Source organism: Muscardinus avellanarius (assembly GCF_963383645.1).
Source record: "Muscardinus avellanarius genome assembly, chromosome: X".
Lineage (NCBI taxonomy): Eukaryota > Metazoa > Chordata > Mammalia > Rodentia > Gliridae > Muscardinus > Muscardinus avellanarius.
This window is the reverse complement of record NC_137792.1, coordinates 122944244-122972229: the sequence shown is the minus strand read 5'-3', so window position 1 is coordinate 122972229 and position 27986 is coordinate 122944244. Positions and strand designations below refer to the sequence as shown.

At 32.8% G+C, this 27986-nt stretch overlaps 1 protein-coding gene across 7 annotated transcripts in view; it reads right to left on the bottom strand.

Moving 5' to 3' along the window:
- PCDH11X (protocadherin 11 X-linked) overlaps positions 1 to 27986 on the bottom strand; it is a gene marked incomplete at both ends in the record, with an annotated part of 600787 nt that overhangs the window by 541869 nt on the left and 30932 nt on the right. For all 7 annotated transcript variants that reach the window (XM_080719417.1, XM_080719418.1, XM_080719419.1 and 4 more), the window contains one exon: positions 24900 to 27395. In XM_080719417.1, coding sequence (XP_080575543.1) covers positions 24900 to 27395 — 2496 coding nt within the window. The remainder of the gene's footprint in view (positions 1 to 24899; positions 27396 to 27986) is intronic.

The following is a 27986-nucleotide window of genomic DNA, read 5'->3' as shown; positions in this document are numbered from 1 at the left end:
GCTTCTTAGCATTATCACTGGATAAATAGGTGTATAAATTAAATGGTATGAATCAAGGAGACCGATTATTATTTCAGAAAATTTACTGACAGTGGTAACAGTCAGTACATTTTGTTAGTCTCTAACAAATGCCGTTTCTGAGTCTGCTTTCTATTACATGATCTGTAATATTTCTACTTCATGGACACATTTTCGAGATGGACCTTGATGCGATGATGCATTTGCTTATATATAAAACTGTTTGGGTTCAATTATTAACCCTATTACTCATCCACATTTCTAACATTAATAATGGTTATAACATTATGATGATGCCCTGAATTGTGAAAAAATATACCTATAATTTTTAATGAGTGGAATTTGCATCTGATTTATTTCTTTTTTATTCTATACTTCTTTGGTACTAATTGTTTAAAGTTGTCTGTTTTAATTTTTTCAAATGTTCAGTCTCTCAGTTCATCTTTAAGATATTAAATTTCCGTTGTCATGTACCATGACATAGAGGGGGTTTATTTTCAATAAAAATTGAACATTATTTCTTAAAAATGCTTTCTACTTTTAGCACTATATTTCTGTGCTATTTTCAGCAATATTTCAGTGCTAGGTACATAAATAATTTTGTACATATCTTTTCAATATAAAAGATATGTACTTGGCTCAGTCCAAGTAAGTTAGGATGCTTCTAACACAGTACTTACACAACCCTGAAAGTAAGTATCTCTGACTTTTGTGACCTAAGTACTTGCTCACCTCAACCTAGTGCAACCCTTGCTTTTAAATTATTTTAAATAGTTTCTATTTAATTATTAAAAGGTATATTATTTAATTTTGCATCACTTTTTTGGTTTTGGTGTTATATTGAACAACAACTACTTAGGTGTAAAACGGCCAGGTTTTCATTTTCAGTATTTGGGAAGAGAAGAAAAACCATTATGACATATATAATGTGTAATGTAGTTGATAGGTAATGTATTTGAAGGTACAAAAAATATGCTTAAAGCACTATCTTGAAAATCATATCATGGAGCATTCATATTTATAAAAATATAACTGTAGGTTGAATGTTCCATATCCAAAAAGCTTTAGAAGTATTTTAGATTTTTCCCAAATATTGGAATATTTGCATTTATGTTAGGAGATATATTGGGGTTAAGAACTTATTTTCTTCATTTTATTTCATACACGACTCATACATATAGCCTGAAGTGACTTTGACATATTATTTTTAGTAAAACATTTAGTTTACAGTTCATAACATGAAATCAGGCGTGATACTTTGTACTTGTGCAATTATGTTGACACTCAAAATTCAGATTTTGGTGCAATGAGAATTTCAGACTTCGTATTTGGACAACCTGTATTTAAATGGTCGGGAATATGTTGTAGCAATAAAGAAAGGGCCTATCACTAACTACATTGGATTTGATTCATAATACCTACCTATGGCACTTTGTGAATTTACTTCCACATTGTAAACCTATAAAAAGCTGTGATTCAAACTCAAGATAGTCTAGATAAATTAGAATTTCTTAAGCAAATTATAGTTGTAAAATCTTCCAAATTGTGCTAGCTTTTGTTCGGTTTTTAAATTTCCTAAAATAAGCCTTAAATTAATGACAGTATTCTAAGGTCAATAGTGAACTATTTTGATAGGTTTTGATGATTTTATTTCCTAATGATATATGGTATATAAAAAGCTAGCCAATCTCCTTTATATATCATTAATTGAACCAATTATGATCATGATTTAGGGAATAAGGTGAGAGTGACATTTTAAATAAAGGTCAAATACTTTCACAGAAAACAAAATGCATACTTGACACTGTTGAACTTTACAAACTAGACAATGTAAATGTGATCTGATATAAAAATACCTTTAAACTTTTCTTCTTCAATGTTTTTCAATACCTGTTGACTGCCATAATGTCCTCAGTGGTATATATCTAAATAAAAATGATCTTTTTGTATTTTGGCAAATACTTACATGAGAATTATTGAGTTGCTAAGGTATATAAACAAATAATTAACAACATGTGATCTATTAAAATTACAGAGATCTAATATAAAGAAGGAGAAGATATTTTTTAAGGGAGATGTAGATGGGAACATTTAATTGTGCAAAATAATTTTATCATTCTCTTTAAATATATCATTTTGAACTTACTTTTTTCAAGTGTTTTTTCAGTAACTGGGGTTGGCCAAATTTCTACTCAGCTTTAACTTGGATACAAATTTTGGAGCAAACTATTTAGAATGACTTGTTTTGAATATACCTGCTGATTCTTAGAGGAATGAAATAGCTTTAAAGATGTGCTATTCTTGATTTTAGTTTGAATGTTTTGTATAATTTTAGATTTCACAATGATGCGTGCTTATTTGAAAAAAGAATTAAAGAAAATAAGGTGGTCTGTACTTTGGTAAGAGAATGCTCTTGTTTTAATTGTGAACTGAAAAGCATCAGAGCTTTTAAGATGATGGCAACTTGAAAATCTATTAATAACTATTACAATAAATTTGTCTGCACTAATTTGCAATCCCACCAACAGTGTAGATGAGTTCCTGTTTTGCAACATCCTTGCCAGTATTTATTGTTGTTCAATTTCTTGATGATTGCCATTCTGTTTGGGTTAGACAGATTCTCAGTGTAGTTTTTATTTGCATCTCCCTCACGTTGGGCATTTTTCATGTACTTATTGACCAATGGTATTTCTTCTTTTCTTAAGTGTCTATTTAGTTCACTTGCCCATTTTTATTTTGTTGTTATTTTAGTGTTCAGTCTTTTAAATACTTTGTATATTCAAGATATTAGTTCTCTACCGGAGGAATAACTGGAAAAGATCTTTCATTCTGTAGGCTCTGTGTTTTAGACTGATGGTTTCCTTTGATGGAGCAGAAACTTTTTAGTTTAATGCCATCCCATTTAGAAAACTGAGAATGGATCCACCATATGATCCAGCTATACCACTCTTGGGTATCTTTCCAAATGGACTGAACCAGAATATTATAGTGATACATGTAAAGCCATGTTTATGGCAGCACAATTACAGTGGCCCAATTATAGATGCGGCCAGGTGTCTATCAACAGACTAATGGATGAGATATACACACAATAGACTTGACTCAGCAGTCAAGAAAAAACAAAATTATATCATTTTCAGGAAAATGGATGGACCTGGAGGATATTATGTTAAGTGAGATTATTCGGTCACAGAAAGTCAATAGTCATATGTTTTCTCTTATATGCAGAAGTGAGGGAGTAATCAGGATACTAGAAGGACTCCAGATAATGGAGGAGAAACCCCAGTGGAGAGAGGCAGGTGGTATAGGAGAGGGTGGGGGAGAGGGAGAATTAACAAAGGTAACACTTACATATGCGAGAAAACCAATGCCAATCTCACTATCATGTATGGGAAAAGAGGGGAGTAGAATGAGACCTGGTGGGAAAACTCACGAATTTCTGTGTGCATGTGTGTCTATCACTATTTACTACATTATGATGTGAGACTATACAACTATTATACACCAATAAAAGCATAAAATAAATGAATAAATCAGAAATCACAAAAATAAATTCAGGTCAATGTCTTTGAGCATATGTTGAGGTGATGTTCATTTACGTTAATATATGTATGTGCACCAAAGTTTGCCCTTTGAAGAAGCAATAAACTCCAAAGCGAATTCACCAGAATTGCTTTACCAGCTGGGCGTGGTGGCGCAAACTTGTAATCTCCGCGCTTGGGAGGCCGAGACAGGAGGATCAGACAGGTTCAAAGCCAGCCTCAGCTACTGAGTGAGGCTCTCAGCAACCTAGTGAGACCCTGTTTCCAAATAAAATATAAGATAGGTCTGGGAGTATAGCCCGGAGATAGAAAGTCTCTGGGTTCCACTCCCAGTACCACCAAAGATAAATAAATTAATTAAAATTGAAATACAATGAATATTCTTAAATAACTAATCGATTATTAGACAGTAGTGGCACACATGCCTCAAACATAAAGCAAATATTTCAAGCATCCTGAATTTTATTAACATAAAATGTCTTCTCTATCACAATATTGAATAGATGGTTCAACTGAACCACTGTATAAATTTTTGTGATTTCTCTAATTTTGAATATGTCAGTCTCTACTATAAATGTTGTCCAATCCATTTATGATTTATCTAATAATGAATATACTAGTCTCTTCTTTAAGTGTGACCCCACAATTTTTTGTACTTTTATTGGTGCATTATAGTCTCCCATCATGATGTGTTTCACAGGGATAGTATCATACATGCACAGAGCACTTGGTGAGTTTTAACAACTTAAAAGATACTGCAAATACACAGAAAGCCACATTTTCTATGATACTTCTGTGGATATTCTGAAGCAGTAATACATAAAGGGTGACTAGTCATATGCATAGACAAATAATGAATTATAATCATGATTAATTTATACAGAATTTACTCAGAATAAACACTCTAAAGTGGACTGACTTCTTTTTCTTTGTTGAGTCAATTACAGAACAATTAAACACATGCAAATATACACTACTTAGTTTTTGTTTGTAGAAACAAAAGTTTTAAAACCTGAGAAAATTAGTTAATATGTCATCTTACTCTATGAAGTAAAAAATGTGTAGAGTTGACAGAGAAAAAACACAATATGGAAAATGAAAATATCATCCATGTAAAAAAATCACTTTACCAATTAAGCACTGTTTTCAATTACGCATGAAAATATAATTAGATACAAATAGTATATAAATCTAAACCTTGTAAAATGAGTTGCTATGTACAAACTTACATTTATACCAAATGTATGTACTATATAAAAACCGAGAAAAGTATTTGATAATTATTTTCTATGTATTAAAACAATTGATATCTGATGAGAAGATATATAAAGATCTTTTAAAATTCAGTAACTTGTAAATTTTTTTATATATCTATGCAGAAAATTTCTGGAAGTGAAATTACTGACTTTTGCTACACATCATCACAATTTACTTCTAAAACTGTTCCCTTTTATACTATTGAAGGTTTTCTTGGAATTTCTTGGCAGGAGACAATTATAATCGACAAATATTTTAATAACATTGAATTTTAATTTTCAATATTTATTATCACTGCACTATTGTTTTGAATGGAATGTCCAAAACAATTTTAAACAAATAGTGATCTTAGCTCATTACTGATTTTAATAGAACTGCCTCCAGTGTTTCTCTGTAAATTATACTGTTGTATGTTGGTTCAATGCACAGATAGATTTATGTTCAAAAAGGCTGTTTATAATATAAGAAAAATGAAGTCATTTAACAATATGTGCAAAGTAAATGTATAATTAAAATATAAAATACAATATTATATGGACATCAAAAATCTTACTTTTTGAGTAATAAAATGAGACAGCCGGGCGTGGTGGCGCACTCTTGTAATCCCAGCATTTGGGAGGCTGAGACCAGAGGATCGCGGTTCGCGGACAGCCTCAGCTACTTAGTGAGGCCCTCTGCAACTCAGTGAGACCTGGTTTCAAAATAAAGAATAAAAAAAATAGGGCAGGGGGTGTAGCTTGTCCCCAGACCCACAAAAAAAAATAAAATATAATGAGAGAACAATTACCCCTTTTTTATAAAATCTAAAAATCACTGGAATATGTGTTTAGGAAATTAATTAGAAAAATATGCACTAAAGCAGCGTTTATTATAATCGAGTTAATAGGATCGAAGGCAAACTTAATTTTTTTAATCTATTAATTGATATCTTTCAAATTTTCTACAGTGACTACATGTTATTTTATAGTCAGAAAACAATAAATATAAAAATACTAATAGTTTTACAGATATGTTATGTCTAAGTTGGATTCTAGTTGAAGAAATATTTTATTCTTCAATCAATCCTAGTTGCATTGCTTACACTGAACTATATAGTGATAAAATATAAATACACAAGTGTACTGTTGATTTTAACTTCTGATGATATTCCCATCAAATGAAAACCTCTGCTAAATATCCATTTATTTAAGATCCAACAGCTTTCTCACGTGCTATTTTCTTCAGAGATATTTAATCTTTGTCCCCATATTCTTTTTTTTTTCTATTGTTAAAATGAATTAACTTTACATATTTATTTGTCCTCTCCTAAAGATTCACTTCTTAATATACTGGGAATTGAATTTAGGGGAATTCCACCTTTGAGCTATACTCCCAGCCCTTTATTTTTATTTTTTGTTTTGAAACAGAGTGTAAGTTGCTAAGAGTCTTGATAGATTCCTTAGGCTGGTCTTGAACCTGTGATGCTCCTGTTTCCCAAATATTGGAATTACAGGTATGCACCACCACACCAAGCTACTTTCACTTCTTCATATAATTTTTCACTCTTAATATCTCAATTCAATTTGTAATCGATTATATCCAACCAACTGGAGACTAAACTTTGGAGTCCTGTAAAAAATTTTATTTACCTTGCCCCTACCTTCATCCCATTTATTAGCCCCTATTTTTAACTCCTACCTCTACCTGGATTTTAGTTTTTATTCTGCTTTTAATACAACATTCTCTTAGATCTATTTACTGATTTCTCTACTTTCAAACTTGCCTTGCATTTTTATTATGGTTTTTATTGTCTAAAATATTTGTATCATATTACTTTCCTCATCAAAGATTTAACATAGATACATTGAGGGAGAAGAGGGGGAGGGAGAGAGGGAGAGGGAAAGAGCGAGAGAGAGAGAGAGAGAGCGAGAGAGAGAGAGAGAGAGAGAGAGAGAGAGAGAGAGAGAGAGAGGGAGGGAGGGAGGGAGGGAGGGAGGGAGGAGAGAGAGAGAGAGAGAGAGAGAGAGAGAGAGAGAGAGAGAGAGAGAGAGATCTGATCAGAGTGAAGAATAATATAATGCGTGGAATTGTATCCTGTAAATAGAATGGCAAAGTGTAGGCCTCCACTAGGAAAACTCTGAATTTGTAGAAACTAAAACCAGCGTGCTGTGTAGTAGAAAATCACAAGCAATTTGATATCCCTGCAGAATAAACTCTGACAGGTGAGACTTAAGGCTGAAAAGTAAGCACAGACTACATCATGAACAGCTTTGTATGCTGTTCTGGAAAACAGGGGTATTTATGCTGAAAGTGATGAAAATCCAGCGAAGAATTTCAAGCAGAATAATGGAATAATAAAATTTCCAAGTGAAACACAACACTCATTGGCCGTGTGGAGGATAATTTGAGTACAACAGCGTTAGCGACGTAATGAATGTCAACCAAGCAGCTACTGTACTTGTCCATGTAAAATATAAATACAGCTTAAAATCAGTATTATATGCTACCGTTATGTGTAATAGCATAGAATGTGAAATTAAATATTCATGTTTAAGTACAAGATGTATTAATTATTATCTGTGTGACATAAAGCAAGGCACTTAACCTCTCTAAATCCCATTTTCCTCATAAGTGAAGTGGGGAAAAAATAGTACGTTTAGTATAAAGAATACATGAGATAATATACTTAAAGTTCTTGCCACCATGCCTGGGATATAGTAAAATTTCAAAAATATTATCTATTATCATTTTAATTATTTTAATAATGTTTTAATGTAAACTAAGAAGAAAATATTGAATTTTTAGAATAGGGTCAGAGAGTAGGAAACTCAAGATGTTACCTGGATTTATCCCTGAGTGATTTGATTCAATTAATTATTATAGGTGATGGACCAAAATTGTAAAACATGAGTTGGAAGGAATCAGTTCTATTTGGAGCAAGTTAACATTGATGTTTCATGGACCATAGAGGAGAGATGTCCATAGGGGAATTTGATATTTTAGTCAAAGTGGCTGATACGAGTCATGCATGGTGACACATACCTGTAATCCCAGTAGTTGAGAGGCTTAGTCAGGGAGGATCATAGATTTGAGGCCAGGGTCAGCAACTCAGGGAGACCCTGGTTCAAAAAAAAAATCGACTAGCCAGACATGGTGCACATGCTTGTAATCCCAGTGCTTGGGAGGCTGAGACAGAAGGATCATATGGTTTCGAAGCCAGCCTCAGCTACTTAGAAAGGCTCTCAGCAACTTAGTGAGATCCTGTTTCCAAATTAAAAGTATAAAGTAGGTCTAGAAATATAGCACAGAGGTAGAAAGGCCCCTATGTTCCACCCCCAGTACCACCAAAAAAAAAATTGACTAGGGCTGCAAGTGTAACATAGAAACAGAATTCCCTTGTTTTGAATGACTGGCGTTCTAGTTGGAGTTAGGTGAAATCTCAGAAGTGGGAACTCTAAAACATTGTTGGTGGGATTGCAAACTAATACAACCACTTTAGAAAACAGTATGGAGGATCCTCAGAAGAATGGAAATGAACTTACCATTTGATCCAGAAATACCACTGCTGGGTTTCTACCCAAAAGAAAGGAAACCAAACTACCAAATTAATACATGCGTATCTATGTTCATAGATGCACAATTCACCATGGCCAAACTATGGAACCCGATGAGATGCCCATCAACACATGAATGGATTACAAAACTGTGGGATATGTACACAATGGAATTTTGCTCAGCCACAAAGAAAAACACAATTATATCACTTACAGGGAAATGGAGGGAGGGAGAGGGAATGGGGAGGGGATTGCGTAAGGGCTAATTGGGTGATATGTGCATGTATGTCCCCACAAGTCTTTTATCCCATTAAGATGTATGACTACAATGCACCGATAAAATAATTCTAAAAAGAAATAGAATGTCCCTGGATTCAGTTCCCAGTACCCCCATAAAATTGCAAATAGGAGGACATTAATAATCATATGGGGAATGTGGATAGTGAGCATGCAAGGTAGAAATTCTAGACTCTATAGAACTATTAGTTTATATAATTTTCCCTTTTATGCAAGATACGAGAAATAGTATATACACACATATATTATGTATAAGGTATACATGTATTTGTTTATATATGTTTATATATAAAATACTATGTATTATATGTGCATTATGTATGACATCACATTGTATATTATGTTTTATATCAATGTACTATAGGATGTAGTATGCATGTTTATAACAGTCTTAGACTCGGGGACATTCTATCTCCGAGCAACACCTCCAACCCTTTTATTTATTATTTTTATTTTGAAACATGGTCTTACTAAATTGCTGAAACTAGTCTTGAACCTGTAATCCTCTGCCTATATAGAATTCTTTCTAGACTGCAAGATTCCTTTGAGCAAGAGGGAATATATACAACTCTTTGATGTTTCTGCAAGAGAGGAGGAAAAAGGGTAAAGTTTTAAGAAAAGACCAAATGAACTTTCAGGAAGGATCATGTTCACAAATGCCAACACTAAGCATGACCAGGGTGAGGCAAACTAAAATATAGATTTAGGAAACTTAGGAAATGTTAAAGAATCCCTAGTTTTAATCATTTGGCTTCTATCAATTCTCAATCTTTTTTCAGTACTAACCCACCTTGCTGCTTTAGATATACAATATATATTATGTAAAATACACACACACACACACACACACACACACACACACACACACACATGGAATAGCGGAATATGTGTTAACTCTGTTCATATCTATATTGTGTTGGGTACAGTAATCACTGTACCCAATGATGAGATGCAGGTAATGACGAGAGATTGCAGGTAATTCCACTGAAGTACATCAGACAGATTACTGATAACAATGTTATCAGTTATCTTGTATGATATGAGAAATTTGTCAGAGACCTATTTTCCAGGATAAAAAGGAGTCACTTTATCCAGAAAGTATGGAGTTGCCCCAGGCTTTTCCCTTTATTGAATGAGCAGAGATTAGAGACAAGTAATTGTCTCTTTGTACCCATGGAATCACAAAAGGTGCCAGAGAATATAGGGAGCCTTGACCTACAATATGTTTCTCCTATGTGTTAAGAGCACAAGGCTCTATCTTTCAGTATGTTCAATACTTCCACGTCCATTTGCAAGATTCGGTATGGGTTTCTAACACATTCCACATCCCAGACTCAACTAAAAAAGAAAGAGAATGTTTGCAAGTCTATTTGGGGGGTTTTTGCTTGACATTTCTAATCAGAAGGAATGTGGTATTTTCTCCATAAAACCAAAAATGCACTATTAAATGTAAAACTTTACACACAAGCACAATGATGTTTAAGTAGGAAATGGCATACGTTTGCAATGTTTGTTGAGCTATATAATTTTAAAATTGTAAGAAAGAAATCACAGTAAAAATACTTTGGGGATTAAGAATGAATAAGAGTGCTGAGTGTGGTGTTGCAGGCCTTTAATCTCAGACCACTGGTTTGAGGCCAGCCTCAGCAATTTAATGAGGCCCTCAGTAACTTATTGAGATACTGTTTTAAAATTAAAAAAAAAAAACAGGGCTGGGTTGTAGGTCAGAGGTACAATGCTCCTGGGTTCAATTCCCAGGACATCCGCAGGACATTCTTGTTTATTACTTCTTTATAATAGTGCTATTTTCATAAAGTCTAAGTACTGAAGAAACAACCACTAACTTTTAAAATGGTAATGGCTCCTTTTATTTTATCTTGGGTGGTTGGAAAATCCTCACTAATTGTAATCGAGCAAAAGAAACATTTTCTTACCCATGTTTGTGTCCACTGCCTTTTAAAAAAGTGATAAAGTTTTGCAAGCTATCAGGTACTATTAAACATTAAAATGTTTTATATTAAAATTGGCATTCCAGTTGGGCATGGTGGCACAAACTTATAATCCCAGTACTTGGGATGCTGAGATAGGAGGATTGCAGGTTTCATATGGATTATTGCAGGTTTGTATATGGATTATATCCATATCAATAAATGGGCTTTGATATTTCTTTGATTTATTCTGAGTACAATCTATGAACAGGAACTGTATCAAAATACCTGAAACATGGAGGATCACGCAGGTTCGAAGCCAGCTGTGCGCGCTGGCTTAGGAGATGTGTTTCCAAATGAAAATGTAAAAATAGGTCTGGGAGTGTAGCCCGGAGGTAGAAGGCCTTCCAGGAACCCCAGTACCACCAGAAAATACCTGAAACATTTAATTTTTCCCAAATTAATGAAGAAAATAGAATAGCAGAAATTTCCTTGGAACACCTTCCAGAAACTACTACTTAGTGGTTATAGTATCTCATTTACTTGGGTGATTTTAATTTTGCAACAATTGCCTGCCTCTGCAATTTTAGCCCTCCTCAAGTTATCAAAACCCTGTTTTTTTTTTTGTTGTTGTTTTTATTTTTGTATTTTTAGTGGCACTGGGGTGGAACCCAGAGGCTTTCTGCCTCCAGGCTGTACTCCCAGACCTATTTTATACTTTATTTGGAAACAGGGTCTCACTAAGTTGCTGAGAGCCTCACTAAATAGCTGAGGCTGGCTTCGAACCTGCATGATCCTCCTGTCTCAGCCTCCCAAGCGCGGGGATTACAAGCGTGCGCCGCCACGCCTGGCTAGCAAAACAGGAGGATCATGCAGGTTCGAAAGCCAGCTGCGCTGGCTTAGGAGACCCTGTTTCCAAATAAAAAATATAAAAAAATATAGGTCTGCGAGTGTAGCCTGGAGGTAGAAGGGTTTCTAGGAACCCCAGTACCACCAAAAAATAAAAATAAAAAATAAAGAATAAAAAAATAGGGCTGAGGTAGAGGTAGAATGCCGTGGGGCTCAATACCCACTTCCACAAAAGATAGAAAAATAAAAATGGCCTTCCAGTATTTGATATAAGAATGCCTTGAAAGAATGTGAAGAAACTAACTACAACACAGCCCCAGTCTCTCAAGATGTTTCCTGAATATAACTTAGAACAACCTTTTTGTCATAAGGACATGAGAAAAAAGGGTTAATTTAAGAAGGAGGTGGTTTATTTTTATCTCTTCTATTTCTAGGAAGCAGGTGATATATTTGCTTTCAATAAGCATGCCAAGAACTGCATTCCTAAAAATCATATATAAAATATTACTTATTATATATTATATGACTTGTAATATATAATTTATGTTGTATATTATGCTTTTATATTTTAATTATATATTATATATGTTATAACACACATAGTTATAATAACATATATATAATATATTGTGATAATAACACATATAATATATAATTAATATAAACATATTCATATACAGTTTTGTCTAGGGACATATGGTTTCTAATGTTTCAACATAATTCTACCATGTTACAATTTGGGCAGTATCTACATTAGACAACTCATGATTTTCTCTATTCCTTTTTCACAGAATTAATAACTTTGATTTTTATTATAGAGCAGAATGGCTTCTATTTAGGGATGAACATTTTATCTCAGGACTTCAATGATATGGTTTACATAAATGCAGCACATACCAATCAGATATGACAATACATATGTGATGATTCCCCATGTAAAATATTCCTCTGTTGAGGACAAGAACACACTTTTCTTGCTGTAGAGAATACTGGCAATATTTTTCTTTGAAAAAAAATGTTAGCATACTGAAATGTGATTTGCTTAACAGCCTAAAAGCAGTATCTAGTTCTCTCACCTTTTGTATATGGATTTTGTATATGGATTATATCCATGTCAACAAATGGGCTTTGATATTTCTTTGATTTATTCTGAGTACAATTTATGAACAGGAACTGTATCAAAATACCTGAAACATTTATTTTTTTCCCAAATTAATGAAGAAAATAGTAGAGCAGAAATTTCCTGGGAACAACTTCCAGAAACTACTACTTAGTGCTTATATTATCTCATTTACTTGCGTGATTTTAATTTTGCAACAATTACATGATTAGAAAGATGTGGAAAAATGATAAATCTAGGCTTCTTCTGTTTTTGATAAACTTACAGGTAACAGTCTCACTTTTATCAGTGTATCCCTGTCACCATGAACTACACTAGGGTGAGAATATAATGTGCCAACAAGATTATAAAAAATAAATAAAAGTGCAATTATGGAATAAGACAAGTGCACAATTAATTCTAGCATCAGAAAACAATATGATAAAAGTGAAAGATTGCTACCCTTTTACCTCACTGACCACAGTTCAGTTATTTTGCCTGGCCCCACAGCTGTATCTTAAGCAAAGCAAGTGCTCACTGTCGCTTTTGTAAATTATGCAGTTTTACCCAAGTGCACAGTATAATCGGGGCAGTGTGTCAAAAATATAGGGTGTATGCAGTGGTAGGAAATAGGGTGAAGAAGTAGACCTGGTAAGATTGCAAAGTTCCTTGAAAAATACACTAATTGAGGCTTTATTCTCTATGCAGGGGAGAAAGACTTAGGAGACTTTTTGCCATGGGTTTCATCTAATGAGATCTGTGTTTTAGGAGAATTCTGAGAAGGTACAGAGGAGAAAATGGATTAGATGAATGAAAGTTGGAAATCGGATAATACGTTAGCTGCGGAAAAAGAAATTCATAACGCATGCTTGATAAAGCAAGTAGCAAAGGGACAAATGTGGGAGATATTTTAGAGGTAAGATGAATAGGATTTCATTGCCACTTGGATGCAACTGAGTCAAGTGTTGCTGATTTTAGAATGCTTCCTGAAATGACTTAGGGCCATATCTTCTCAGATCTAATATACACACATATTGGCTGGGCGATTTACCAGTACTATTCATACATTAACTCACACACCATCACGACCACTACCACCAAAATACTATCTTTATTATTGTGATTAAAACCCATACTTTTATTATGCCATATTTATGTGCTTTTTTTGACCTAACCCTGTTATACTCAGAGATTTTTCTGCACAGGTAAATGTAAGACTGTTTTGTAACATACTTGTAGTTAAATTCTTTGGGCAGGGGGCTTTTTGTACTAATACCCACCAAGAGAAAAATACTGTCACATGTCTCGCACTCCCCCAAACCCCATCTTTTGCCAAAATCAACGGCATCCTCCATATTTTCCTGCTCACAGAGTTTGAGAAATTTATAACTTCTCTTATGTAAACTCTTGGTAAATTCCATTATCTAGCATATTTTAATCAAATATACTGGTTAATAAGTTATATTACTTGGCCAATATTCAACAGATTTGAGTACAATGAAATACAAAAGAAACCCTAATATTTTAGTGAATACAATTTATTCCTATATAATTGATGGTTTGATGTTAACTGCCAAATATTAGTAATCTCACACTGTTGGTGAACAAGAATGCAAATCTGTAAAATTCTAGTTAATGCAAATTAGAAGGTGAGTTATACTATGAAGAATGCAGAATGTTATTGTGCTAAAAATATTTTAAGATCCTTGAGGCTGTTAAGTGAAATTGTTAGTTCCTACTCACTAGCGCTTCAAAAAATATCAGAAGATGTGTTTTTGCAATGCAGAAACAACTTTATTTATAGGCATTTAGATTAGTACAGATTACACATACTTTATGCACTGGGATTACATCAAATACAGCTCGGTGTTCACGTCTACACGTATTTCAGTTGAAAGATGCTCTATACTATTCATTATAATATACTCACACAAAAAATGCTCATGATTTTTAAAAATTACAGCTACAATGTACAAAGCAAAAGCAAAATTTCAAAAGTGACTGTGATGAATCTTCATGCATTTTGAATTTTCACAATTTTAATATTACAGAGTTTATTTTGAGTTGTTATTCTTAGTTGAAAACTCCATCAAACACAGAAATGATAATAGATTGCACAAGCTATCCAACCTAAAATCTGGACCTATATTTATAAGTATTTCTATAATGAATTTTAATCTATAGTCTACAATCAGATGGTCATAAAATTAATTCATGTTCATATACAAAGATAAGTAGGTATTCATGTATATAATGATGATAAATCCTTATCATAACCTACTGATGAAAACAAATATTAAATCTATAAAATTTCTAACATATGAAACCAAACATGACATTGTACAAAGCACTAAGAGAAAATTACTTGACTTTCTTTTCTTCATAGATATTAAGTATTAATGCAAAATAAAAGTTACTTTTGTCAATAGACTTTTATTTATGTATGTTTTAGTTATATCAATTGAACAGAATGTAGAGTGTGGATATTGGTTAATTTATTTTCATTTTTATAGCAGAAATAGAACCTCTATATTAATACTTAGACAACAAAAAGCAATTAAATATTTCCTATATATTTTAGTATTACTGGATCTTTGATCATTCAGAAAACAGGAAACTTTATGAAGAGGATTATTAAAAGTTATATTAGAGCAAAATATCCTGACTAAATACAAAATACCCATGAGTACATATACAAAATGTACTGAATATGACAAGAATTTTTTTTGTTTTGTGTGTGGTGCTGGGAATGGAACCCAGGATAACCCTACCTCTGAGCTACACCACCAGCCCAACTTAAATTATCTTTAAACAGGGTTTTACTAAATTTCTGAGGCTAGCCATGGACCTGCAATCCTCCTGTCTCAGCCTCTCAAGTACAGGGATTAAGAGTGTGTGCCACCACACATCATAACTGTGGGAATTTTTAGGAAATGGAAGAAGAATGATACACAGGATCATTTGAGGGAAACAGGATAATTATAGTTCGGAAGTGGGGCACAAAAAAGGGATCACTGACATAGTAAATATTCTAAATACAGATCAACAATTTTTGAACAAGTTTCCTTTAGCTGGAAGATTATATCACTTCTGCTACATATCTGACAGATGCACATATGTTTGATTATACATACATTAATCCTATTTAATCTGGTTTATTAGAACTATTTAAGCATCATATTAAAATAAATTTTCCTCTAGATCTACAGCTAAATATATAAAGATGAGTTTGATATGTTTATTTTTCAGTTCTCAAACCTAAAAATACTTATTTTTATATTCCTTATTATTTTATAATTTATGTATTTTAAATAGGTTTGTGTATAGCCTTAAAAACAAAAATTTCTATGAATAAAATTGACTTGTAGCACCTTTTGGAAGTTTACTGTTAAATATTCGAGATTACTCTAGATGCAGACAATGATAATATTATATAGCAAGTCAAATACTTTTTGCATGTAAAATGAAACTATTGTCATGTCATTTCATAGTATTAAGATATGTGTCATTATAAATTCAAATAGCCAGGCGCGGTGGTAGACTTTTGTAATCCCAGCGCTTGGGAGACTGCGACAGGTGGATCACACAGGTTCGAAGCCAGCCTCAGCTACTTAGTGAGGTTCTCAAAAATTTAGTGAGACTCTGTTTCGAAATAAATTATAAAATAAGTCTGGGAGTATAGCCCAGAGGTAGAAAAGGCCCTCATTCCACATCCAGTACTGAAAAAAAAAACCCACAAATAAATATTCAAAGAATTTTTCAGATTGTCAAAATATACCTATGTATAGTGAAAATTATGTTTGCTATAAGTATTTTGGTCATATAAAAATAGCCATAATAACTATCTGGGTTAGAACTGAGCACCTTCTCTTGAATCTCTGTGAAAAAGGTTGTTTAATCACAACATCACATCACAAATAATGTGTGTTTTTCAAAAAGTAGTAGGTAGTACATAATTTTCAATGACAAAGTGATCCAATGAATAAAATATTAATGAAATGTAGTCTCTCATTTAGGAAGGCATAAAATAGCTTTTCAGGATCTATGTAATATCCATTCTTGTGCATTTGTTCTCCCTTAAATATGAAACTACTTATGTACATGCCAAAGAGTTAGTCAGTTTTTATGTAAATTACTAATTGAACTGAACATTCGAATTACCAGATAAGTTCACTTCAGATATAATGTATTATTACACATGATATACATTGGTTTTGTAACCGAGGTTAGGTCAGATATGTAATAAATACATTTAAAAGTTTATTTCACAAATTTTTATAAATATTTTAAATCAGAGTTGAATAGTTATTTACTTTTGACTAGCACTAAGCAAAAGCAGTAGTATTTAAACTTTAATTGAGTATCTAATGAAAACTGTTTGATCACCTATAACTTTTGCAAAATTTGAATAAAAAGAAAAATACTTTTAAAATTAATCTGCTTTTCAAAGAATACTATTTTATGAAGTAAATCAATGGGTAATTAATATAAGACTGAATACTATAAAAGTAAAGTGCAAATGCGTCCAGAAAATACATTTAAATACTTCATTTTCATTATTATGTCAATTTGACAATCTGAAAGCTAATAATATGTAAATTATTTTGCTTGACAGGGTTGTATTCTTAATTAAATAGTACCTGTGTATGTGTGGATAAATATAATTAAACAGTTTAAAATGAACAGCTAAAACAATTTAAATTGAGAATATCTAAAATATGAAAAATGTAAAAGAATATTATGAGAATTATGATATTAACTACATAATTTGGCCGCTAATGCTAAGAAAATTTGGGGCAGTAATGTAGATGGCATTCCTTTCAACCAAAAATGATTTCTAATCAAGATTTGATATTTTCACTGAAAAGATGTTAGTCTCATGTTGAAAAAATAAAGTATGCCTGTATGATTTAATGTTAAGTAATCAATCTATGCTATCACATGAATTTCTTCACTCATCATTTATAAAAATAAGCAATATGCATGGTAAATTAATCTCCAATATATGTAAAAAATTCTGTATGAATAGTTTATAAAAGCGAGAACAAGTCTTTAAATTTAAAATTCAACATTTCAAAAAGATACATATTCTTCAAATTGAATTATTTAATAAATTATAAAGAAATTAGTGAGGTGGCTGAAATAAATAAATTGAAAGATTTTATCTGTACTCAACCTGCAATTTTCTAAATTTTATAAAATGAATACATGTGGCATGTACAATAAAAATAAAAGCCCATGGCTGCTCTAGAATTTAAAAGTCTAATCCTTATTCTAAATAGCACATGCAGCCACACATGCTATGTATGAGCACCATATTGTTTAAAACAAAAACAAATTTTACAATAATTCTTTTACGAAAGCATAAAACTCTATGATATCACAGTACCTTTGAATATTCTAGAAAATGAAATCTCAATAATATGTCAAATAAACAACAAACTAAGCTTCACAAAATTTGAGGAAACATATCCACGACATAAAAGCATCTAGAGGAGGAATTTACAAGGGTGACTTAAGGAAAAAATATAATTTATGTTGAGATCAGCCTTCATACTACACCTAGCTAAACGAACAACTGAAACATCTAATTAAATAATAAGAACTGTAGGGGGCTGAACAGTAGAGAAGTCATATTTAGTGTTTTAATTAAATGTTGGTAAATAATGTACAAAAGAGTGATTGAAGGTAAATTCAACTCTTACACACTATACTAGCTTGTATTCATGATAAAATAGGGTGATCACAGAAGATACAGACATAAAATTTAATTGAGGTATATAGTTTAAATTGTTTGATAATTTTTATATTCAAGTAATTGGACCTAATGGTAACTTCAGAAATATGTTTGCTTAAGATTTCTTGCTTTTAGAAAATAAATTTTATATTTAAAGAAAAAGACTGTTTTATTGTTTATTTTTTATTTATGCCTTATGGATTTTGATCAAAAGAAAATGAATCTTAGTATGCTTAGTAAGTATATAGGATGTAGAAAGTACATAGTATCTCATAGATCAGATAGTCTACTTATTATTCAGTAGAATGAATTCACTAAAATTTTCTTTTCTTCATCAGTGACGACTAGCCTTAAGATTTGGTATCTTTCTGCTTTTTCCTGACCAAAAAAGAATCAGGGAGCCTTTCACTTCATTGAGAATAGGCCAGAAGTCCATAATGCCACATGAGGGCTGCAAAATATTTGAGACATCTTAAGACAAACATGTAATAATGACAATTAAACTGAAAGCAACACCAAATCAATTGTTAATAAGGAACTGAGTATAGAAATATGTATTTTTACCCTTTGGCTTTTGTTTAAAACTTGTTTTAATACCTTCCATATTGTTCCCAAATGTAAATATTTCCTTAAACATAAGGAAGTTAATAAAAATATAATCTCTTTTCCTCTATGGCTCAACTGTAAATCTTGTTAAATTTCAATCATCATAGTCATATAAGGGTAAATATTTTTGCACAAAGAACTAGAAGGAAATCAATCTAGAAATTACTTTCTCACAGAAGCTGCATTCTGAGAGATGGAGTCACAGCTTTAAAAATAAAGTTTCTATTTTCATTTTCTGCAAAGGCAAAACTCATGAAACCATTGAGATTTTTTAAAGAAACAGTAAATAACAAACATAAGATATTTTCATCTTCGTACATATATGGAGAGAGCCAGAAGAAAAAGGATCAATGAAGTGATAGAAAAGTGAGATACTCTCCCTTAGCTCACAGTATGTAGACGAGGAAACGTCAAGGTAGTAATAACACAAGCATTTAAAATGAATTTATATAATAATTACATACACAAATATTCATGAAGCCACAGTAGTATACTATGGGGTATTGGAACTCCTGATTCACTTTCTGGGGTCTCATTATTTTATTTACAATTAAGTTGAAACTATAGATTTTAGAAACCCCCACTCAATATGTCTTAGTGCCAGGAGGATGCTGACTTTAGAACTAAATTGAACTAAGTTGGTGAAATGTTTACATTCCTTGGAATTGTCAGAATTAAACTGAAATATTAATCAAGAAATGCGGTAGAACTGTAAAACTGTTCTAGGTTAATAAATTGCACAAAGGTAAAATTTATCTGTATTTTTCACAACAAATGTTTACAAATATGTAACATAATACTGTAACTTACATGATACTTCTCATTATCCAAATAACTAGTTACACTTGTAATTTTTATAATAATGTAAATATTATAATATAAAATCAATTTGCTAATGTTTAAAAAACCAAAAAGCACATATGTTCAAAAAATTTGATATCAGTAAAGATACAAAGGTTTTGGTAGTGAGTCAATGATTACATAAATGTTAACAGAAACTTGTTTAAAATATAACCTATATATGAAATCCAAATATTTTACTTATTTCAAATGCTAAATAAAGCATGGACCTCTCCTAAATACCCTCACTTCAAGGAGCACTTGAAATAATAGACTAATAGTAATGTACATATATAACAAATACTCTTCACAGTTTTTCAAGGTAAAATAATACACAATTAAGAATTTGAATGTATATTCAGGAAGCATATCTTATAAGAGTCCTTTATACTCCTTTATTCCCAAGAAATCATGCTTCTAAAAATATTTTGTTAGTAATGTTAGTTATACAGTTTAAAGATTATATCATAAAAATTAGAACATATTATTCTTTCTTCAATAAATATGATGGATAACCAAATTGAGGCATTTACTCATTTTTGGAAGAAATAAGTTAAGAGAAATACTAAGGAAAATGACTAAATTTCAAAAGGCAATATACTCAAGGCAATAATATATTTTTGGTAATTTAATGCAAGAAAAACAAAATAAATATAAATGTTATTCTTGTGTCATATATTTTCTATGTAGTTTAAAAATTAATATATAATAATTTTCATTGATGCCTTTAATCCTCTGATGACTGGAGCTATGTTTACTAATATAAGAACTATTGATGATTTTTCCCAAATATCAGGGAGTATAAAGAACTTTACATTCTTTTTTCAACAAATAAAAAAGAATGAACTTTCTTCGTCAATATTTATGAAAATAAGAAAAATGTTTGCAACAGAAATAATTTATTGAATGATTAAAGTAATGAAACCATGTGATTATAATCAACATAGAAACCTACAAAATTATTTTCCATCACCCAACTTTTAAGCAGAGTTGTAAATTTTTATAACGTTTCATAAATACCATTATATTACTACACATTTTCAATATAATTGACTGAAGGTTTTTTTTTTTCATTTTGTTTTTTTGTTTGTAAGTATGTTGGTCTTAAGAAATCTCTTTCTCTGGATGCCTTTCAGAGGGTAGCTGGGATAGTTCAGCTTCACTTCCAAACTCCCAGGGATGATGTATAAATTCTTCAGTAATGATACAAGGCAAGTGATTCCATGTTCGTGATTGACATATTAACCATCCATGTGCACAGCGAGACAGCATTATATTACATCACAGGTGTTGACATTCAGAGCAAGCAAAGAGACATCATGATAGAAATTTGCCATCAATGCTGCATGGTTTCTTCCACAAATTTTAAAATTCAATTTCCAAATCATAGCTAAGGGAAATATAAGGTTCACGGGGACGTCATTTTTGAGTTGTGTTTTGTTTGGGTTACTTGTATTATGGGAAAATAATGATTACAAAGTTAATGGTCTTAGGCAAAGTTTGAATAACAAATCACTGAAATGTTTTGGAAAAGGGAAGGGATTATTTTATTGCTAGAATGTTATATCTCACTGCAGATTTCAAAAGTTGATGTCCTGGAATCAGTCTAGGACAAGAAAAATAACATGTTATCAAAAATCAAATGGTTGTGTTCTAGGAATCTTATCTGCCAAGCATGCTATAATGCTTACATTTTCATAACAAAATACAGGTGCAAATACCGAAAGTAACTGAATTTAACAATAATGAATATTAATCCTATTTCAAGCTAACTTAAATTGCTGTTACTATTTGCATAATGGACCATTATCTATAGTATGATTTCATCCATGAATTAAAAGTCTAAACCTTTCACCAATACATTTATGTTATCTCTAAAATTATAAGACTATTTCAACTCAAAATACAGAAATGTGCTCTAAATTCTTTGGAGGGGGTAAGAATGAAATACCTCAAATACTTGTGACAGTGACTGGTATAAAGGCTCTCAAAAAATGGAACTTTGAAAATTTTATTGGCGTATTGCAGTTTTTCATCATAGTGAGGTTCATTGTGATAAAAATATAGATAGTGTTTTCATTTTTATTCTCTCTGTTTTTTAAATTCATAATCTTCATATCATATTTTAATGGGACAACTGTATTAAGCAAGACTTGTTTTGACAGTACATCTCTTCTATATGAAGGTTAACAAAATGGATTCTAAAATAGTGGCTTATACTTAACTGCTTTTATACAGTCATACTAGCCAAAATGTCATCTGCTTGCTCTGAAAGTTATTAATAGGAAGTAATTTGTTAAGTCATTCTCTTAAATTTCATGTTTTACATCTTGACTACAACATTTACAAAAACACCTTCCATAATACATGTAGAAACTTACGCCAAAGAGGAGCATTATATTCCCTAGTTAGAGGTGACTTCATGCAATAGAGACACTCCCTTATAATGAACACTCTATTTTCCTGCACACCAGAGCAAAAATATCTATAGAAAATACTGTATTTCTTTCTTAAGACATAACATTTCTGCTAAGTGTCCCTTTAGTGTTTGGTCTACTAGAAACCTTTTACTCCTCTCCATTAGATTTTCTAATGAGATGATAACTGAACTACGTGTACATATCAGCCTGTGCCCTCCATTTGGAAATGTACTTCTCAATTTCTTTAAAATTGGATTATCTCGAACTCCTGCTAACAGTTATATTTTATTTTACTGTAAATATTTTCTCAAGGAACAATTAATGTTTCTATATCATCGACTGACTCTCCTACTTTCTATGGCACTTTTTAAAAAATCTACTCTATTTTAATTTTTAAGCGCATGGTTTAATGTTCAGCGCTCACCTGTCTTGTTAGAATTCTGTAGCATCAGTGAACATAAGATGCCTCTCCTGGAATGAACGCAACTTCAAGAGTAGATAAAGAATATTGCAAATGTAGCATAAAACGTAAAGATTCCAAAGTTTCTTAGTATTTAATTAGTCTTTCTATGTTCAGCAATTCATGTCGAGAAGGTATTTAGTAATGACTATGAACACCTGGAATCCAATGACAAAATATACAAACTATTTTTTAAGATGTGGCAAAAATCAAGTAAGTTTTCTGGCAATTCATTAATTCTTAGAGAGTTTTTTAATTAATAAAAAACTAATGATAATGAATAACTCATTCTCATTAGCATTTTTAGTTTTTGCCCAAATCATGAGGCCATTTGTCCAATGTTTAGAAAAAAAAGTGTTTTAGCTGTAGAATATAAAATGACATCATGGGAAAGAGTTATTAATTTTATTGACTTCTTGAGAATGACACATTATTAAAATAAAAGAGGATATTCTTAAAATACTTCATTTTTCTTCATTCATGCCTTGCTTAGTTTATGTTCATATACTCAAATAAAATTAGTCTAGCTCAGAAAATAGCTCCAGGCCATCAAAAACAGTTGAAACCATAATTTTCTCTATTAACTTACTTAATGAGCCAATTTATTAAAAATTATCTATAAATGTAATTCACAAGCCCTGCTCTTCATATACCATTTTCAGCAAGTCACAAATAGCCCAGAAAAGTGCTATTAGCCCCAACATTGTTTTTGCTCAGAAAACAGGAATGTATTATTCATAAAGAATACTTTGCCATTGAGAAATACTTCTAGTGAACAGAAAAATAAATAATAATTAGAAAATGAGAGTACCATTTCGAATGGTAAATATGAGCAAAAATAAACCCTGAAGAGCTGCTAAATATCTAATATTTTTGTCATTCCTCTAAGATCCACCAGTATAGAGTAATATGCAACTCAGTCAAGCTATAAAAATGAATACTGTCCTGTAAATTCTTTCAACTCTACATAGAGCCTAGGGTTCTATTTTACCTCTCGCAGTATGGTTCAGTTGTGGATTTATTTTAGCAAAAATGTGCACAAAATTGAGTTGATATCTTACCTTCAGTGTGTAAGTAAAAGACACAAATTAAAGCTATTATATTATTTATCTTTGCATATCCTCAAATGATATCCATTCTTTAAAGCATTTCCAAAATTACATTAAATTATTTGCACTGTTACCTTGAATCTGATAGACTAATATTTCTAACTTTTAAGGAGAAAGCATCTGTTTTGACTTTCATATTGCAATCAATTTCTTAAGCCTGAATAAGTATTCATGAATACTAAAATTAATAGATATTCTAAGAGCTATACAGAGAAAATAATAGTCAACATGTGGCATGACTTTGAGAGAAAAAGATTGAGAAATTCTATTATGTAACCTTATTAAGGAAATAACCATATTTAAATCATTAATTTACTTACAATTTTGTAAATAAATTCGGACTCATTCTCCACTAAATTTAAGTTAAAAAGCACTGTATAAAGTTTTGTTTTCATAAACACTGAGTTAAATTCTTGTGCAAATTCTTGCATACAAATATTCTGGGTCTAACTTTCTTAGTTCCCTTTCTACCCTTTAGAGAAAGAATGTTTCCTGAAGGACTCAGAAAGTCTTGTATAAATATTGCCAATACTCAAATACTCTAATAGTAATCTAAAATAGAGATCTCATATTAGACATTTATCTGGCTTGGAGATGAGAGTGAGTATTATATATATTGTCCTAATCCCATTCTAGCTATAGTATATGAATATAGGTTTGATGAACCAGAATCATTTTGAGTTCCTTATCTGAAAATTCTTTTCTGCAGATACCTGGAGGCATGGTAGGTAATGGCTGGGAGAATATCTTGGTGCCATTTACTTTCCTTGAGCAGCCACAGATTTTCCCCAAGTGAAGCTGGGATTCTCATTATCATCAATATTAAAAGGTGCTTATCAGATTTTAAAAAGCTTTGTTGTGAGGTATGTACCTCAGGCATTTCTGATCTTTGTGCCCACAATGGTAATCAAGACAGTGTTACAGCACTTGTTAGGGATTTTTTCCAGTATATTCTCCAGCAAGAAGCATCACACTGCCATCTACAGACAAAATTGCCCCTATTATCATTGTCATTCTGCACCCAATTTTCCTATTACCAGCAATCATTGTATTCTTTCTACCAAAGTCAAATGACCTCATGTACCTCCTTGGATACTTGTGTACAATATTACTGCTCTGCTCTCTTTTCAAGTAGATTCTGTAAAGTTCTAGATCAACTGAAAGTAAAAAAGAAATAGAATAGTCCGAAACTTGGATTACCTACCGGTCTAGTATGGACAGACACAGAGGCCTTGAAAGTTGTCACCGGATAGCTGCACTCAGACACACTGTAGGGATCAGAACTGCTGGAGGAACACTTGGAAATGGAATCACAGCCCACGAAGGTGTTATCGAGAGGCAGTTCCTGGATGATGTGGTGCTTTGAATTCAGGGGTGTTTCAGGCTGGATCTGGAAGGCTGGCTGTGGAGAGGCAGACTTGTAGTGTCGGGCCAAATCAGGGCTGTCGGGCTTGAAGGTAGTAGGGGTAGTGCCCCAGTTGTACTTGCCCATGGTTTGCTCTTCCAGCTCAATGGGAAGGTCTAGAGTGACACTGTTCCCATCATTGTCAGCATCATCCGCCTTTGCTTCTTCAATGGTGACAAAGTTCAGCAGCAAGTTCTTAGGGGGCTGTTTCTTCTTCTTCTTCTTCTTTTTCTTCATCATTATCATCTGTCTGTTTTCTGGGTTGGGGGTAACCCATTCAGAATTCTGTTTGTTTTTCTGAGAAGCCTTCAGGTGTGGCGATTGGCGACATCTTACGACAGCAGTGATAAAAATCACTAGGATGACAGTGATAGTGCCAGCAACAATGGCAACCATGATCTTGACATAGTCACTGGTGGGTGAGGATGTGTCGGCTATCTCAGTATTTGGGGTCACTGGCGCGTCAATACTTCTGCGCACCAATTCATAAATCAGTGTAGCATTGGGCACTGACTCATTCACGAACAGATTGACAATTATAACATTGAAAAGAGAATCAGGTTGCCCTAAATCCGTAGCTTGGACTACCAGTCTGTGTAAACCAAGATCTGCAACTACACATTTCTCCTTCAGTGTGATGTTGCCTGAGATCTGCTCAATTAAAAACAGTCCTTTTGTGTTTCCTCCTACAATGCTGTAACGGAGCTCAGCATTCATGCCAGTGTCTTCATCAATGGCAAGCACCGTGAAGACCACTGTGCCTGGAATAGTGGATGGAAGAACCAGTTCATAGGAGTAGTTGGAAGGTGGGACAACGAAAACTGGTTTGTTGTCATTGACATCAACCACATTTATGGTGACTTTAGCCGTTGAAGAGCGTGATACCCTACCGCCATCCTCAGCCTTTACATAGAAAGTATAAGATTCTTGTCTTTCTCTATCAAATGAAACATTTGGCCTTATGACACCAGACTGTGGATCGATGGTAAACTCACCGTTCATGTCCACAATGGTAAGAGTGACTGCGGAATTCTCTCCATAATCGGGATCGGTTACAGTGATGAGTCCTACTGTGCCATGTCTTGGCAGGTTTTCTGGGACATAGAAGTTGTATTCATTGTGAGTGAAAATTGGACTATTATCATTCTGATCAAGAACAGTGACAAAGACTGTGGCATTGCTCATTAAAGGTGGTATCCCATTATCTTTTGCCAGAACTGTGAAAAAATATTTTTCTTGTCTTTCTCGGTCAAGTTTCTTCACTGCAGTCAGAATTCCTGTTCGACGATCCAGGTTGAATTCAGAGGGAGCATCGGTACCCAGGAGATAACTAATCTCAGCATTGCGTCCGCTATCTGCATCCGTTGCACTTATTTTTGTCAACTGGGTGCCAGGAGAGTTATTCTCAGGAACAGAAAGACTTATGAAAGATTGGGTGAAAACCGGTGCATTGTCATTTTCGTCTTTCACTTTGATAAGAAGCATGGATGACTGATTCAGAGGAGGTTTGCCAGCATCTGCGGCCAATAACTTAATGGCATATTCTCTGGTAGACTCAAAGTCAAGAAACGCAGCAGTTTCCAGGAGAAACTGATTACTGAATACTGGCCTCAATCTGAAAGGAACTTCATGATCTGTGAAGCATGTCACCCTACCATTATGCTCAGAGTCCTTATCCGTCACAGTTATGAGAGCAACTTTTGTGTTGAGTGGAGCATTCTCTGAAAGAACCACAGTGCCATTGGTTGGATTGATGATATAGCGTATGTCAATCGATGGAACATTGTCATTGATATCTGTAACATTTACCAGCACCATTGCTCTTGCCGGCGTCGAGCCACCATCGCTTGCCAAAACCAATAATTTGTGGCTGGGTGATTCTTCCCTATCCAGTGGTTCTTTGACTGTGATGAGGCCAGTGGTGGTGTTAAGGTGAAAGAGTTTCCTGACGATGTTGGACACTAGATTGCTGAAGTAGAAGTGAATCCGGGCATTTTCACCAATGTCGGCATCTGTGGCATGGAGCTGTGTCACTGAAGAACCCACAGGAGCATTTTCTGGTATAGTGACTTCAATTTCTTTCTCCGTGAAAATGGGGCGGTTGTCGTTTGTATCGGCAACACTTACTTGCAGAATAGCGGTACTGGATCTTTGAGGAAAGCCACCGTCTTCGACCTTTACCTTCATCACATAGGTATCCTTCTCTTCCCTATCTAATTCCTTTTGAACAATCAGCTGTGGCATTTTGTCTCCTTCTGGTGTTTCAATGACATCAAGCCCAAAAATGTTTTGACCCTGGAAAACATGGAATAAAATATAATTTCACTTAGGCTTATATAAATAGGTACTAACATAAATCAAAATTATGAAATTCATAAGTTACGTTAACTGATGTGATTAGAACAAGTTTCACTTTCTTGAAGCCACATGACATAATAGACTAAGCTAAGAAATAGGTGCCAGGAACTTCAGTTCTAAATTTCAAATCTATGATTAATATTGTGATCACAAACCAATGCCTTAAATTCTGTAGATATTTGAAAAAAATTAGACAGTTGTTGTATAAGATGTTTTGAGGAGTATTAGTTTGTAGTATTTTATGATAATAAATATAACATACTTATGTAAACTATTAAAGTTTTGAAAAGAAAAAAGTATACAGTTTTTAAAAAGAATTTCACTAAACTTCACTTGAAAAAGGAAGCTATAAGTAATTTACCCATGGTCAGTCCAAAAAAATAAAATACTTTTAATGTTGAAGTTAGTTGTATTAGATTCATTTTGACCACCAAAACAGAAACCAGCAAGTATAGACTATTCATTCAAGACAATAACATAATTATCATATCAAATAAACAACTTTTGGCAGAGTCAGGCACATGCTTG